The 17,106-nt window shown below is 44.9% G+C and overlaps 1 protein-coding gene across 2 annotated transcripts in view; it reads right to left on the bottom strand.

Annotated features, from left to right (window-relative positions):
• Positions 1-17,106, bottom strand: part of ARHGEF9 (Cdc42 guanine nucleotide exchange factor 9) — a 221,991-nt gene that overhangs the window by 177,055 nt on the left and 27,830 nt on the right. For both annotated transcript variants that reach the window (XM_049827609.1, XM_049827610.1), the window contains 3 exons: positions 13,756-16,490; positions 7,225-7,372; positions 4,463-4,572 (listed from right to left, as the gene is read on the bottom strand). In XM_049827609.1, coding sequence (XP_049683566.1) covers positions 4,463-4,572; positions 7,225-7,372; positions 13,756-16,422 — 2,925 coding nt within the window. In that variant the 5' untranslated portion in view covers positions 16,423-16,490. Of the gene's footprint in view, positions 1-4,462; positions 4,573-7,224; positions 7,373-13,755; positions 16,491-17,106 lie in introns of those variants that run through there.

Genomic DNA, 17,106 nt, shown 5'->3' with positions numbered 1-17,106 from the left:
TCATAAACACACCAGTGGGGAATTAGCTTTGGGGAGCTGTGGACTTGCACATCCACTGTCATTGCAATGACAACCCCCACCAGCCTCTGAAAATAGCTCATGACTTAAGAGAAGAGAAAAGACAGACTGGGGCGGTGGGGTTTTTGTGAATATTCAACACCTTTGCACAGCAGTACTGCCTATTATTAGTATAAGGGGATGTCAAAGAAGCTGGCTCTCATGCAAAGTGTCCATTCTAACTAATTAGACAGTGGCTCCCTCCAGCATATAAATCTGGGCTTTAGTCCCTTGTACAAGAGCACACAAGACAGGAAGGGGGAAAAGGAGCAGAGAACAGGAATGTTTGCAGTCATCTTTGCTAAGTTAAAGGCTAAAACTTAAATCTCTAGTCACAGGTAGGCTAGAGAGAACCAACACACATGCCTTCACACATTGAGAGGATGGTTTTGATTTTAACATGGGCTGAAATCTCCTTCTGGAGTATATCACCACAGCATTTGTCTCTGGAACGAGCTGAGACAACTTAGACTGGACAGCTAACTAGATGCAACAAGTCCCTTCATAAATAGCAGCAGAGGCCAGTGATTGGGGTCAGAATGAAGCCAGTCCAGGATAAGACTATCATCCTCTGCTTCTGCCATCCAGACCATAAAATATCTCCCAGAATTGCTCTGGGGCTGGAGAAAGTAACACATTTCTCCCCTTGTCCATTGTCCCCAGGGATCAGCCACGACCCAGCTGGCAGGACCTGCCTGAAGGTAAATCACAGAGGCATGATAGATGCCGAGGGCCCCATCAGAGCTAGGGCAGCCTTTCAGGTTACTCTTTGGCATTTCAGCTGCCTGCTGCAGCAAAGCCTGCAGTTGTTTTGGGCACCTTGAGGTCCCATGTAAGTTGGTCTTGATTGTGCCAAACTCTTCCCATAAAAGCAAAGGCTCTAAATGACCTAAGTGCTAAAACAAAATGCTTTGCACATAAACTGTTTCAATTCAGAGTTTTTTCCAGGCTAAGTGTACTTCTGGAAAACAAACAAACAAACAAACAAACCCCCAAACACTGAAAGCTTTTAAAAGTTGACTCAGTTTAACCCTATTTTCTTTATTCCCTGCTTCTTGAAATTAGGACAGAAATAACAAAAATTATTGCATGGTTCTACATGTACCACCCTCTAGCGCTTCAGTTTTCTTATTCCCACCTACAAAGTGGGAACAATAAACCTTACCTACTCCATAGAAGATTTCTAAAGCTTGTGCCCAGACTTGCAGACGCACACTTGTTAGGACAGCTTGGGCATGACTGATAGGAGAAGAGAGCCACAAGCAGTAAGAAAAAACACAGGCTTGTGCACGCACATGTGCATTTCTAGGATGAAGATGAGATAGACTACAGGATTGGTTGCTTGCCCTTCTATCCTTTCCTGCTACCACCACTTACTTCTGCAACTGCATTTTACCATCCCTGCTGTCTAGACAGATGGATTAAGATACAACCAGCTGCAAAATGATGGACTTTGTTACCAGATGTGACAAACAACAGTGACAAACAGTGGTCTTAACAAGGGGGATTCCTCCTTGGGCTTAGGATCAGCCTCTCAGCCCAGAGAAGCCCTCAGACTTCTGGGTTAGCAGGTAGTTAAGAGATGCCATTTCTACATCACACATACAACTCTACCAAGGAAAAAAGGAAAAAAAGGAAGAAGAGAAAGAGAAGAAGAGAAAAAGAGAAAAAGAGAGGAAGGGAAGGGGAATGTTTTTTGCCAAAATCTGCACATTGTACAGAGCAATGAATGAGCAGCCTCCGAGGGTTCACAAGGCAGTTGCCCATCAACAGCTCCACATTTTTGAATGACATGTAGTGATACCAATGCTCTTTTTGCACAACCACCCACATCTCTCCAAGGGCCAAGATGGCACCAATGCCACTAAGACAAGCCCAATGCTTTGTCAGTCTCATCTTGCCCTCTCCACCTCACACATTCCCATTCAAGATGGAAAACAGGCATTGTTTCTGCAGAAGCCCAGCCTCTGGTTTGGAAGTATCACTCACTCTTTTCTCTGCTAGCTCTGCCCTCTGACTGGTCATCAGTTGTCAATGAATGCACCTGACAAGAGATACCCAAGCCCACAAATCTTACCTCAAATTTATAAATCTTGCCAAAGAAGAAATTCCTTTCTGGCAAAGAGGTGATTTACAGATCTGTAGATCTTCACTCAGCTTGGGGCAGAGGCGACAGATGAATTTTCCAGCACTGCTATTGTAAGCCACATTTATACATCCTACTCTTGCAGCTCTTAACACAGTACCTCTGATTTATAAACCCCAGCACAGGTTTCACACCTGTCTGTCTGCCATAATTCAGGCTGAGCAACAAGCTGCCTAATGGCAGGGCTGAACAAGTCTCTGAGGGCATCTTGATCAGCACCCAAACCCCATTCTCTGTCCCAGTAATGCACAGGTCTTTGGCATACCTGTGTCTGAGCCAAACATCACACACAGGTCTCTGTGCTCATGAGAAGCTTATTTCACTTTCCAGTTCCACATCCTTCCTAGATATCACCACTGGAGAAGCAAAGTTTCTTAACTAACCCTTCCCGAACTTCAGCAGTATTTTTGGTTTGCTGAAGTTTCAGTTTTCTGCTGCCTTTGTAAGGGTGCTCTAATGTCAGGCTCTATTTGCAATCAGAAACAGGTCCATTTTTATTGAGATGACTCAGGACACAGACCATCTTGTTTCTCATGCATTCAGTACTGTGTCAAAACAGAATAGCACCCTGGTTTCCAAGCAGGGCCTGAAGGACAGCTATGAAGGCTGCAAAACATATGGCTCCTCTTGAGAGATTAAGAAAGTGTTTAATTAAGGTAGACCAAACATATCCATGCACTGGTCAGCACCAGGTCCTGAAATGAATAACACACCTGATGATATTCTGAGGTAGGGCTTGCATACTGTGCAACAGGATACTTCATTGCTGTAACAGCAACTCTTCAGTTGCCTGCCTTTATTCTGGCCCTGAGGACAAACAGCTCTATTGAATTTGGATGATTTTATCTTCCAGGAGCTTAGATGTTCAGCATGCCTATAACCAAAACAGCCTTCCTGAGTTGAAAGAAGCAGTTTATATCTGGGAAACAAGGTAGGACCCAAAGGGAAGGGAGAGAAAAGGAAGGGCTGTACTCCTCGTCTATCTATCCTCTGGCTTGTATCTCAGCCCACAAAAAAATCAGGAAAGAAAACAGAAGTGATGCAAGATGGCATTCCAGAAAGTCACAAATGACTGAAATACCAGTGGTCCATCCCTACATGTGTTCCCTGGAAGCCAACACCCAATGCAAGCAGGCTGGAGAAGTCAGTCTCACTGCCAACTTACTGCTTCCATGATGGAAAAACAGATACAGAGGCCAGGTCCTCCCTGGAAATCACATCTCAGGAAGGCAGTTCATCAAATATCAAAGGGAAAATGAATACAATAACGGACTGGTAAGGAAGGACATTAACAGGGAGGGAAAGAGCCACAGAGACACAACTGCAGAAGGTCAGTTCCCCCTCTTGATTCCAGCAGGGAAATTCCTGGCTCCCAGATCATCCTTTGTTTGTCTGCCCTAGAGGAACAACAAGGGCTAAACCTCTTCTGCCCTATTCACTAGAAAACTCTCCTTGTATCACATTAGTTGCCAGCTAGCAAATCTGTTGGTTTTTTTGACAACTCAGAGTCTTATATGTTGGGTACCTGTGATACAAGACTCACAAGTAATACAAATCCAAAACAAGACCATGGAATAACCAAAGTCTCCTGACTTCAAATGCACAGCATAGCATAGATGAAAAACAACCCCCCATCCAAGCAAGGAAACATATCAGACAAATGCTACAATTTTTGCCATCTTTTCTGAATTTTTCCCAGAGAAAGACATGGACATCCCCAGGCCCACAACAGCTTTAACTTCCCCCGCTAGAAGCATCACTCACAAAAAAAAGAACAAAGTGGATTTTGCCTATATTTGCAAAACACTTTGGGAAAGAATCAGTGACATGAATTTGTCACAGGGATGGTGCTGGTAGCAGTACCAAACCCAAAGGACACATGGTTAAAAAGGGAAAGAAAAAAAGCAAAATCATCAAAACCACAGAGCAAATCTATAGGCTATCTGAAATGGTCACACAGTTTCCTCCACCTGCAAGGAACACTCAGCCAAGGAAATGGGAGGCCCAATGCCTCCGTTACACCATAAAGCCTGCGATATACATTGAAGGGAAACTAATCCGGGGGGGAGAATAACGCACCCATTCTTTTATTGCTACAAAATAACTCTAATAACAAAAAAAAATCCCCATCTGTGGCTGAAGGAACCACAGATTCAGGAAGCTGTTAGTAAAGCATATTGTTAGTTTCCGACGCTAAACATGCGGGAGGTAAATACTACCCCTGAAGCAGGCGGAGGCATATTTCAAACAACACCTTACCCTACTGATTTGCAGCTTCTCAGCTCCAGGCTTGAAGAGGTTCCATCGACGTCCACCGTTCCTGCAGTTCCCGCGCACCTTCAGAGTCTTTGAAGACTGTTCGTTCTCAGCTGCCAGGATAAAATCCACAGGAAAAAAAAGGAATGACAAAAGATAAATGCTGTGCTTTAGCTCAGGCTGGGGGCGGAGGCTGTTCTTTTAAATGAAAGAAACAAAATTGTTTGCAAGAGACTCATTCAACCTCTTCTTTAGAAAAAGAGAGCAGAGAGTATATTTAGGTGCTTTTATTCAGTGCTCTTGGGATACAAGAAAAATAGTGCAGCTTGGATACTACAAAAACGCAGGCACCAACTAAGAGCCGAGAGCCAAATTCAGAGGTGGTGTAAGCAGGTGGGGTCAGACAAGCTGGTTGTGAAGCCAGAATGCTCTCCCAGGAGCACTAGGTAGCACAAAAGCCTCATCTGCATGCACCAGAATTAAAAGTGGAATAGCTCCTTGGGTCATAACTGCCAATAGCACCTCTGCAGTTTGGACCTGCAGAAATCCCAGCTTTACAGTTGCTGTGGTCCATATGATGCAATGCCTTGAAAAAGAAACAGCTCCTTGAATTTATGCAGAAAACAAAAATGGAAAAGTCTATAAAAGCTGTTTTTCAAAGAAACTGGGCTACTTCTCACCCCAAGCATTTCAGGCCAATCCCTCACAGATGCAATTTTGATCTAGCTTTAAGCGAGCTATACCATTTACACCAAATCTCAGCCTGGCCTTACAGATGGTACATACCCAAGCACAAAACAGCTTGTAAAGAAGCAGCAAATGGTAGAGGAGGGCTGGCAATTCACCTTTCAAAATTAAGGTCTGCTTTTCTAATCAACCCACATTTTCAGCTCCCCATCCTATCCCTCTGTTTTTGGGATGAAGTTGCCATTCTGTGTGAGACCAGGGTTCTTCCCTTCCACATTTGGCAAGGTTAGATTTTAATCCCTTCTTCTGTCAGACTCTTCATGTCCCCCTAGCCTGGAGCGACAGCCACTGGGAGGAAGGAAACAGAGCTGAGTACCACTCGTGCCCTCATGGCAGCTGCCAGCACAGGCTCCTGTCAGCAGGTGCACATGGTCCGGGCAGCACACATATATGTGCCTGTGTACGTATACACACACACCTATGCGTGTTCCCATCCCCTGGAGGCTTGTCATCCCATTCATGGAGAAAAGCATCTACAGAAAACAGCCAAATTTTGGAATTCTTCCCTGAAAGATGCACAACGCTAATTTTCTTTTCCCTGATGCACCTCTAACCCAGGCAGAGGTTTCAGACTGTGTCAGTCCTGAGGGGTTTGAAACCAGATAACGAAGGGTAAGCGGTCCCAGGTTTTGGGAGAGCAGAGATCCACACACCCACTCCTGGGGCTCAGATCACCTTTACCTTACAGGGGCAAAACACACACACACTAAATGCTCCTTGCCCCTAAATCAAATAGGTGGGGACTCTGCTCTGCCCAGGACAGCAGCACAGAGTGCAGCGGAGCTGGGACCCTGCTGTAGCCCTGGAATGGCTGGGTGGGCAGCAATCCTGATTTTCTTCCAGTGTTGCTGGGAGAGAGATTGCACTGAGACCTATTTCCTAAACGCGATGCTGACGCAGGCAGCCTGCTGTTATTTTTAGCAACACACGTTTCACTTTCTAGACTCGCAGAAAATCAAGCTGCAGTGCGAGTGCCGATTATAGCAAGAGGCTGCTATCAGGCTCCAGAGGCAACGTGCCGATATAGTAGCACTCAGGAGCAATGTGCAAACACAGTAATGCTCACACTGAGAGATGCGTGTGTTACTCCCCATGCATTTGAAATGTGTGCACCCTGACAGAAGAGTCATCAATTAAAGGGGCAGCCACTTTGGCTTTTCCTTCCTAGTTCTTCTTAACCCTGATGTGCTGCCACCATCCATTAACCATCCCCTGTGTGCTCCTGAGCAATGCCAGCAGTCTGGCAGCACTCCTGTACTTGCCCATTGCTAAATCACAAGATTCTTGGTGGTAGCAGCATCCCTTCAGGAAATAATTTCCTTACTCTAATTATCAATCTTCTTAATTAGAGGTTCAAAAAATGATGTCATCTATTCAACCATCAGTCTGTTTACCTGCCAACACAAGACCCTTCCAACAAATACATTCTGTAGTGCTTTCTCTAGCATCGTTTTGAGCAATACAAATGCAGAGGATAGCTCATCATAGTCTTTGGCTCATGAGATTCTTGTCTTGATCAGGAAGAGCACCCAAGCATAGGAGAAAAAAAAAACCTCACTTCTTGCTGTGTTTCCAAGAAACATCAGACCTGAGTTGTGATCTCAGTATCCATCACCACTTGCCACCTCCAAATGGCAAACATTCACAACAGAGGCTGGTAAGAGGACAGAAAGCCAAGAGGAAACTACCAAATGAAAACTCGCACAGAAGTTGCTGAACAGCTTTTACACCTTATGTGCCTATCTTTTCATCTTCTCATAACCAAATTATAGGGACTTTATAGGGACTGTGCCAGAGACATTAAAGAGAGAAAATAACATTATTTCATAAATACACTGGATACAAAAAGATCTTATTAGCTAGCAAGAAACTCCTTAGCATGTGGCTAGCAGAGCTCCCTCACCTGGCTCCAGGGTTGTAACAAGCATGGATGCAAGCCACATTTCTGACTTTTCAACCCATACTGCCCCTCACTTGCTCTGCAGGATGAAACCAAAAAACACCTCAAAGCTACTCACCGCGTCTTCTGAGCAAGTGCTGCATGCGTCCTCCCACCTGGTCTAGCCCCATCGGGGTGCTCTGGGAGAGGGGTTCAGAGCGACATCTCTCCACAAGGACCTTGAAGGGTGGTGCTTGTGGGGATGGTTGAGAAGGATGAGACATCGGCTGGCAAGAAAAGGGTCAGAGAAGAATTTTACCATCATGTGTCAAACCTCAGACAAAACAATCACAGAACATATAATAATACATATAGTTTTCTGGACAGTGCAACACACCTCAGACTTTCTCACTGCAATCTGCACCTGCTTCATTTTTTTTTGACTGAAAGATTAAGACTTGACGGCTCTGGTGTTGGAGTACCCTAACTGCCATTGCATGGCGCTCATACTTAAACACAGCTCACAGTGTTTAAGTCCAACAACTTGCAGTGGCACTTAGTGGCTAACTGGAGAAAAATGTTGGAGTTTCCCTCACTTTGGGGTGACTCCAACTTTTATTCTATTTCAGGAGGAAAAGATCCTGAAAGAGACAACTTGTACAGCAAAGTTTTGCAGAATGGAATTTTATTTTTTTAAAAAATCACAATTGAAACTCCTACTTTCCATTTTATTCTGTGACATGTGACACCGAGGAAGTCTTGTGTATAATCTTAAGAGTGAAGAAATCAGCAGAAAAATCAGTTTACAAAGGTGAGGAGAAGAAAACAGGAGGTGTTCCTCACTGGGAGGCTTCTAGACTGAATTAGGGACAGATTTGTCAGACTTCCACAGCCCTGCTAATAACTGAGTGCCTCATATGGTTTAGCGTATTTGTCCTCAAGACTCCAGCAGCCCCAGTTTCTACTGACATGCTACTATCTTTATTTACAGATTAAGAATGAAGTGGACAGGCTGCAATTACCCCAAAGGCACAGTGGGAGTCTGTGGATGAATTAAGGCTTGATCTCCCATTCCCTACTCCCACTACCGGGACTGTGTCCAGTGTCCTAGTACACTTCTGTTGACTGGATAACACCTGGAAGAAGGTAAAAGCCAAAGAAAACCTTCCACCCAGAGAAGTTTTGGACACATAGTCCTTTTAGCATATAGGCCAGCAATGCCCAGAGGTCCCCATTCATATCACTATTCTGACAGCACCAAGGATGGCAGGAGGTGGTCTGGTGTAAATTTTGAGGCTGGGAACTAGATGAAGGCAAGGCCCAACAAGTATTTTAAGAAGACATGTGGAAATCCAAATTATCCATGTGCTCAGTGGATGGTTATATATACATGTAAAGCCTATCAGCTTTGTAAACTCAACTGCCTTTCCCTGACAATGCTAAAAATATGTTTCCAAAAAAACCCTACCCCACTACAGATAGCACTAAATATAGGCTTTAATTCAAGATTTTGCTAGCACCTCGTGGTTATTAAAAATACAAAAATCTGAACAGCTTGGAGATAGAGGTTTTGTCTCCTCTAAAAATAAGATGATTGTCAGACATAACCATATTAAAAGCCATAAATACACAGAATCTTCATTCTGCAACTAAATCATACCTCGCTACAGCCAGGAGTATAGTGTTCTTTTGGCAACAGCAGGATTTAGAAAGTAAAGTACTATTTCTTAATTTGCAAGGACTATGTGCTTTTGTAAGCACAACTATCAGCAGTAGGCTGAGACACAATCCAGTTTACTGCCAATAACCAGGTGATGAAGGAGCTGTGAAGATCAACTCCCAGAAATACCCATTTCCTGGTTAATGTCATTCAACAGAATGGAGAGAGAAAAGACAAATCAACACAGCAGTCCCATTTCTGCAGCTGCTCCCAAAATGTTCTGTAGCAGAGAGACAATAAAACAATCTCAAGCTAAAGGTCACTATGAGAACTTGTTGCACATTAGTTGCAATTTCTCATCAAACACAGAAAAAGAAAGTTGCTGTATCTTCCTCTCGTGAAAAGGCACTTGCAGCTGCTGCACTAAAGTAAAACTCCAAACCTGTGGGAGGATCTGAGATATGCCCCAGCTATCAGATAACAAATCTGCAAACGAATCCTCTGGCATGCGCACACTCAGGCAAATCAGTAATCCTGTGCTTCCAGTCAGACCCACCGCATAGGGAGAGTCTCTGATTTTCCCACACACAGCAACAGTGTGCAGCTATTGCACAGAAATCACAAAACCTAGTAACACCATGAGAGCACCGATCCTGCGCCATCAGTACGGGCCGCTCACAGCGTTATCACGCTCTGCAACAGGGAGCGCCTTTGTGGCACCTGGACAGGCTGGCTCCTAAGTACGGGACTCAGAGAAACTAACTCAATGGCTGCTCAAGAGAAACATCTGCAACCATTCGTTGTGATGCCGAGAAGGGAGTTTGATCAGAGACCCCTTTACAAAGCTCTGAAACCAAACTGGCTCAGAAACCTGGGGCATCCCACGTCAGCCTGGCACCTCATCCTATGGGACGCATATCTTTTGCCCAGGTTGACAAGCCTGTGAAAATTTCATTTTCACACTTCTGGCAATCATAATTCCCCCAGAAAATGGCATCACAAAGCCAAGTGGTGCCTATGTGCAGCCACAACGGCCAGCAGCAAGCTCCAGTCTGTAAACCTTTTGGAGATAAAATTCAAAATCCTAAAGGAAAAGATAAGGTTTTCTGTTCCATAAAAATAAACTCTTATTTCACAAATAAGCCAGCAGAGGGCAGAGAAAGACTGCAGTGAAAACCCTCTACTCCTTCACTGGAAGAGTGACACAAGCTGAAATGCTCTGCAGTGCCCAGTCCCTGTGTGTGACCCCGAGATGAACAGGGAGGATCTCTCTGCCAGCAATAAGCCTGAATCAAGTTTCTGGGTCCTAAAAACTCTAAATTGATGCCTGTAATATGAAGTCAAATGCATATTTTGCAACCTTTCCTCATGTCATTCTCAAAAGGTGGTATCAAATCCCCCCCAAACCCTGTCCAAGGACACATCAGGTGGTTTGAAACACCAATGGAAATGCTGGAACCACAAAGTAGTCTATGTGGTATCAAAGCTTCCTTCTGCCTAAGCATCATCTCAAGCTACCGGAAGTGGTCAGATACAAATTCTGAGGTTATGCCTAACTCCCTGCAGCAGCATTCTCCCTGTTGGGATGCTGTGGTGTTTTCAGAGGTGGGATGAGGATAACTCACTTCAGTGGGGACACGGAAAACAGAGACTTTTATACTTTGCAAGTGAGAGCCTTAAACTGGCCAAAATCTGGTAAAACTTCCATGTCATTTTTCAGTTAATTTCTCATATCTACCTCTCAAAATAAGGAAGGCACTTTCACTCCAGAGTTGCACCAGTGTGAAAGGTGCAATCAGTAAATCATTTTCAATTGACAATTTGTTTTGACCTTTACTGTTTAATTCTCCAAAATGTTTTTATCCCCACTGTTTCACAAGTTCCTGGAACAAATGAGAAGTTGGGATGGGGTCTGAAAGCAACTAGGCAGGAGGACAGTTTGAGAAGTGGTTTTCTAACTTTCTACAGCTGCTCTTCTTATTAAAAGCTGCTGTAATGCTATTTCCTTTACAGCATTAAGATCAAATCCTATTGAGCTCTTACTTGTCTTATAACATCACTCAGCTCCTGCCTAAAGACATGAAAATTTCAAAAGGCAAGACTAGGAAAGCAAGAAACGGGGCATTAATTGCAGGAGAATACAACCAAACAGGTTTGCTATACTGCTAGGACCAATGCAGAGGTCCCCTAAATCTCACTCCAGCACCCTTTGTGCTACACTAGCCTCAATCTCTTATACCACCATCTCCTAACACGTTCCGGCAGGGAGCCTCAGTGAGAACCAGTGCTTTTTTGCTTTTTGTGGGATATGTGCTTGAGCTACTTCTGCTCTACGCTGCAAGCACACTTTAAAAATGCCAGAGCACTGGCTTACAGCAGCTGACCATGCCAAGCCACCCCATCCTGGCACCACCTTCTCCCTACTTGTGGTTGAGCATTTCACTTGAAACACAAATACTTCAATTAATGCAGAGCAGCCTGGAGTGGAGGCAGGAGGGCCAACAACTGTACTGGTGAACAGGTGCCAGCAAAGAGCTGGATTTAGCCCTAAAACAATAAGAGGCTAGAGTTTGCTGCTACTGTCATGCTCAGGCTAAAGTTATTCCTCTTGCATGTTTATTTTTGGTAAAACGTTTCCGAGTGCCACTCCCTGATGGGAGATAGGCAAGCAAATCCCTCGGGTATCTCAGGACATTTGTTACTGGAGCTGCTGGCGGACTCTCTAGGTCCATTCCTATCCAAGGGGGTCCTTTCGTTAGCCTCAATCTTAAGTGCTCCGGGTTTGATGCTGCCAGCAGATCACTGTGCATTTCTAAATCTCTAGCCCGAGTTTCTGAGATGCAGAAGGTGTTTACCACCAACCAGGGCGAGCTGTATGCTTTCCCTTCCATCCTGCTGCTGCTTCTGCCTAGTAAGGCAGCAGACCTTCTGTGAAGCCGGAAGCCACGGCAGTCCGGAGGTTGTACTGCTATAGCCACACTCGACGGGAACTCGGGGGAGGTTTCCTGTCCAGTTATCTCAAGCACCATATTTAAGTTTCTTGGTAATGTTTGTAAGCTGCAACAGCTGAGCTGGGGCTTACTGCATCTCCTGTTCACGCAGCTGACCTGGGAAATTGCTCAGATTTTGCCCTAAGAGCTCTGTGATTAGGCATGCAGCCATTGCCCTCAGCTAGCAGAGATGTGGCTGATCTAGGAAAAGAGTGCCAATACTTTCCTCTGCTCCACTCAATCCTTTCGTGCCTCTGTTATCTTGCTCCTGCCCAGAATACTTTCAGCTTGGTCCCTGTGAAGGGATATCAAACCGCAGCCCTCTCATTCAAGCTCCTCCTAAAAACATTTCTTCAGAGACCACGAGAAGTGACTAACCACTATTCACCCCACTTCATAAGTGCCTGGAATTACACAGCGAGCTGTCTTTATTTTTTTGTATTACACAAAATGGAGCAGAAAAACAAATCCAGGAATAACTAACAATGGTACTGCCCATTCTAGCTCGGAGTCAGAAGTTCAGATTTTTTCCCCCGGCATTTCTAATCTGCTGCCAATTTTCAAACACTTCCCCTCTTGGCTCAGAAGTTACAGTGACCCCTATTCCAACATGGAACAATGTCATCACCTCTGTAACATCTCTGGTCACTCCAAGCTCAAAAGGAAAGGAGAAAGTTTCTTCACAAATTGACCCAATTTCCCTACCTGGCATCTTGAAAAAAAAAGTCATCATTTCAGTCTCAGCTAATCAGCAGGGATCCAAAAGAAAACAGCTGGGCTTCGCCATGGTCCTACCATGGTTTCTCCACAAACCTGTACTGATTCCACAACTGGCACAGAGCAACACAAGCCTGGCACAGCTGATATGACTGCTACTGCTCACAGATTTCTGCTTCACACACAGAGATACATGCGCAGGTGCTACAGCGATAGGCTGAGAGTTAATGGGGGAGTCTATTGGTTTCAGGAGGCCTTTTCTCAGCCTGCATGTATGATTCCCTTGTCAATGGGACTTCTGAGGTTTCCTAGTGTTAAGCTGGACAAGACAGATTTGTAATACCCAGAACCTAGTGCAAAATGTAATGTCCACTCAAATGTTTTGACAATCTTAATGGCTTGAAAGACTTGCTTGTAACAAACAGGAATGCACTACCATCATTAGAGCCACCACCATGGCCCACTTTTCACCTAGGGATGGATATTTAATATCCCGAAAGGCTATGTCACTTTGTGTAGAAAAAGATGCAAGGCAGCCCTGACCAGACCCCCACTCAGCGTGTAGTCACATTAAGAAGGCATTTGCTCACATTATGCACCCAGCCCCTTGGCAAGGCTTTCTGCTACAGGCTCAGCACCAAACTATCGAGGCCACACAACTTCTGACAGGTTTGGAGCAGGGAGAGAGCTCATTTAGATCTGCCAGAGAAATGATCTGATGAGCTATACAGGACATGGGCCGCCTTCTTTTTTCTCTGTTCTTACTCTGTGTGCCAGGACTCTGGTGTTCTAGATGCTGTGCTGTAACCAGCACCACCTAACAAAAATCAACAACCACCACCCCTACTACTTTTTTAGGTAAGAAAACCCAAGGGCCACAGTGCAATTGCTGAATGCCATTTGTCCACAGCACACTTCAAAACTCTAAATTTGTCGACAGCACTCTTCTTACAAGTTTCTACTTCAAATTAACTAAATGCAGAGAGGAAAAAAATTAATGGTAGTGCCTACAAATATATAAACTTCTGCTACAGCCTTCTTCTAGAGGCACTGATAGAAACAAATGGCCAAAGGGTCATAGGAAGAGCAGCTCTGGAGGTTTACACTAATAGCTTAGGGATATGCCAGTTAACTGGCTCCTCTCAAACTGATATAAAAGCTGTATCTACTGCCATCATTCATATGACAGCCTACTTAACTGAAAACCCCAATGAGGGATACATAAAAATGCTTGCAAGTGTAAAGCATCTTCATAAGATGTATAACAGCATGGTCTTATTGAAAATATTAAAGTTTCTCATACCTTTCCGTTTTTGAGCCGTCCAGAGGAGACAATTCTAGAGATGTGCACTTGGAACGGATGGCACTCGTCGTTACAGTTAAACTGTTCCCCGCTGTCTGTTACCTCCACAGAGTTTTGTTCTACAAATGAAGTGGTTCCACGCTTTTTAATACGGCAATCAGCCTGCTCTAAAATCTGTCCTTTAACTGTGGCACATTTTAAAAAAGTCACTACAGAAAAGTCAACATCAGCAACTGGAGAGCAGCCCAGGTCTGCAGCATCCAGATTATTCACAGGAAGGTCTTGAGAACGTGGCAGGTCCCTGCCCCTACCCATGACTTGTGTCTTCTCCAGAGTACTACCAGTGTCTTGAATCTCTTTAGTCAGGGTCATCTGTGTAAGGTGGATCAGAGCCTGAGTCACTGCAGAAGAGTCACCATCTGCAGCTGGAGAAAAGCCCAAGTCCACAGTATCCAGATTATTCACAGGAAGACCTTGGGAACATGGCAGGTCCCTGCCCATGGCCTGTGTCTTCTCCAGAGTACTGCCAGAGTCTCGAATCCCCAGGTCACCTCTAGACAAGTCTTGCCAAGGCAGCTCAGGATTTCTCAAGTCCTGCATATCCAGTTCTGTCTTTGAAAGCTCCTGAGCCACTGCTGGAGATGGATCCATGTCTTTAGCAACCACTGGAGCACACGCCATGTCCTCAGTATCAAGTTTAGTCAGTGATGTCTGTGGAAGTTGGATTAAAGCCTCGGTCACTGAAGAGTCACCATCTGCAGCTGGAGAAAAGCCCAAGTCCACAGTATCCAGATTATTCACAAGAAGACCTTGGGAACATGGCAGGTCCCTGCCCACAACCTGTGTCTTCTCCGGAGTACTGCCAGAGTCTCGAATCCCCAAGTCACCTCTAGACAAGTCTTGCCAAGGCAGCTCAGGATTTCTCAAGTCCTGCATATCCAGTTCTGTCTTTGAAAGCTCCTGAGCCACTGCTGGAGATGGATCCATGTCTTTAGCAACCACTGGAGCACACGCCATGTCCTCAGTATCAAGTTTAGTCAGCGATGTCTGTGGAAGTTGGATTAAAGCCTCGGTCACTGCAGAAGAGTCACCATCTGCAGCTGAAGAATGGCCCAGGTCTGCAGTATCCAGATTATTCACAGGAAGACCTTGAGAACATGGCAGGTCCCCACCCACAACCTGTGTCTTCTCTGGAATACTGCCTGAAACCTGAATCTGTTTAGTGGGAGTTGTCTGTGGAATGTCAATCAGATCCTTGGAGGGGTCTTTAGTATTTAGCTCAGTGAAACAGTCATCTGCAAGCTCTGGCAGGTGGGAGATGGATGGTTCTGGCCCAAAGGGAGAAAGTGATGTTTCATTAAATCTATCATTCTCGCTGCCCAGGGCAGAAGAACCAATGTCTTGTGACACTCCTGTGGTTTTGCAGTGCTGCATGGGCTCCTTCCCTACCAAACTCTCAAAGCTCAGATTGTCCCATGTGCCTGAATCTGGGGACTGCAGACACGCTCCCACCGTGCAGAAGGCCCTTGCACTCTCGTTCTCGATAACCAAGTCCTCCTTGTGGGAGGTAACGTCCTGCCTCCAGCTTCGGAAACTCCGCTGAGGCCTTTTCTCATCAGGTGAAAATGCCCTTGAGGAGCCTCGCAGCCTCCGAGCTGCCTCGGCCACACTGGTGAAGAACCTCACAACACCCCCAAAGTGAGTGGCTTTGGTTGCACTGTTTGATTTTTTCCGCTGGCTGAGATTCTCCTCACATCTCATATCAAAGTCAAAATAAGGAGTAGAATGATCAGTTATATTTTCTAAGTTCTGGAAATTGGTTTCAGCCCTTTGATCTGGAAGCTTTGAATTATCTTTGCTAGTTAATGAAATTCCTTTCAGATAGCTCCAGACATCAGAGCTTCTTCCTCTTCTGCTCTCCTGTGGGAGCACAGTACACCTCTTTTGATTGTCCCCTTCTGTAATTGCAGGACTCTTAAAGTTTTCAAAATTCAAAGACTCGCTCTTTCTAGCTGGTATTCTATGGCAGTTACTATCATTATCTTCACTGTGTAATCTGACACTAATATCCCTGAGACATTTACTTTCATTGTCATCAGTTTCAGGAACGCTGATATTCAGTTCTATGTCTTCAAAAGAAGAATCCAAATCATCAATGTACCCCGCATATGAGTGGCGGGAGGGCCTCCGACTGTCACCCAGTTTCTTAACCCTGTAGACAGCTCTCTGCCCGCTGGCTTGATGATCCTCCTCAGGGTCACAAGCAACCTGAACTCTGGATGCTCTCAAATCCACATTCTTAGGCATCCTGGAGGTTCTTCCCTTTTTTAATGGCCTTACCCTGTCCAAGAAGGATGTTTTTTTTAATTCTGAGACCTCAGAGGTAACTCCCAGTAGGATCATGGACTGGGGTCTTCCTTTATTCGTAGAGAGTCCTTTCCTTCGTCTAACAAAATTCCAGATCCGGTTGCCCTTGGTTGCCTTCTTATACCTGGGTGCTTCCTCCCGTTCATTTGAGATTGCATCGCTGGAGGTGCAGCGCTCAGCACCACAGACCTCCAGTGTGTCAGTACTCCCTTCCTCCATGTTTGCTTGGAAAATCCTGCTTGCATATCCATTTGGAGCTATCACGGGACCAGTATGCTGGCGGCCCTCTATAACTTCCATCGCCCCAACTCACAAGGTGGTATCAGGGGTCACAGATGCATTGTCTTCAGATTGTTGTCTTCACAAGACTTAAGGAAAAAAGAACAAAGGAATGCAATTAAGAGCAGAAAGATTTTTAGAAGACATATTTGTTAAAGTATCACAGGTCAAATCATATCCCAGTGGCAGTAGTGGTTTTGCCATTGATTTCAGTGAGGCTGAAATTTTGCTCCCAAACCCTATAAATTTTAAAGCAACTTAAATCTGATTTAAATGACTGAAGATCTAGTGACCACAAATAAACTTCCTGCATTAATAAAGTTACCACAAAGTATACACAGAATACTATAAATCACATCTTCGTTTTGCAAATTGCTAGGACTCTAAATATGTCAGAGTACATGAAAGAGAGGAAAAGAGGAAATTGCAGTAAAGCGTCCCTGTGCATGTCACTGTCATCTTCACCAGTCCCATCTGCCAGGAACTGGCAAGGCACTCCCAATGAATTCAGTCTCTTCAGGCAGGCATTCAAAGAAAAATCAGGATGAGCCTTTTCCTGGAACCAACACAATTCTGAAATACTACAATATCAGAAAACTCACGGAATATCCAAGCCATGTTCTTCCTACTATAGCTATGGCACCAGCAAGGAAATCCCTTGCTGGAACTGGACTGCTAAATGAAAGCTGCTTGGCCTCAATGCTA

Source organism: Accipiter gentilis, chromosome 24 (genome assembly GCF_929443795.1).
Source record: "Accipiter gentilis chromosome 24, bAccGen1.1, whole genome shotgun sequence".
Taxonomy (NCBI): Eukaryota; Metazoa; Chordata; class Aves; order Accipitriformes; family Accipitridae; genus Astur; species Astur gentilis.
This window is presented reverse-complemented; position numbering and strand designations above follow the sequence as displayed.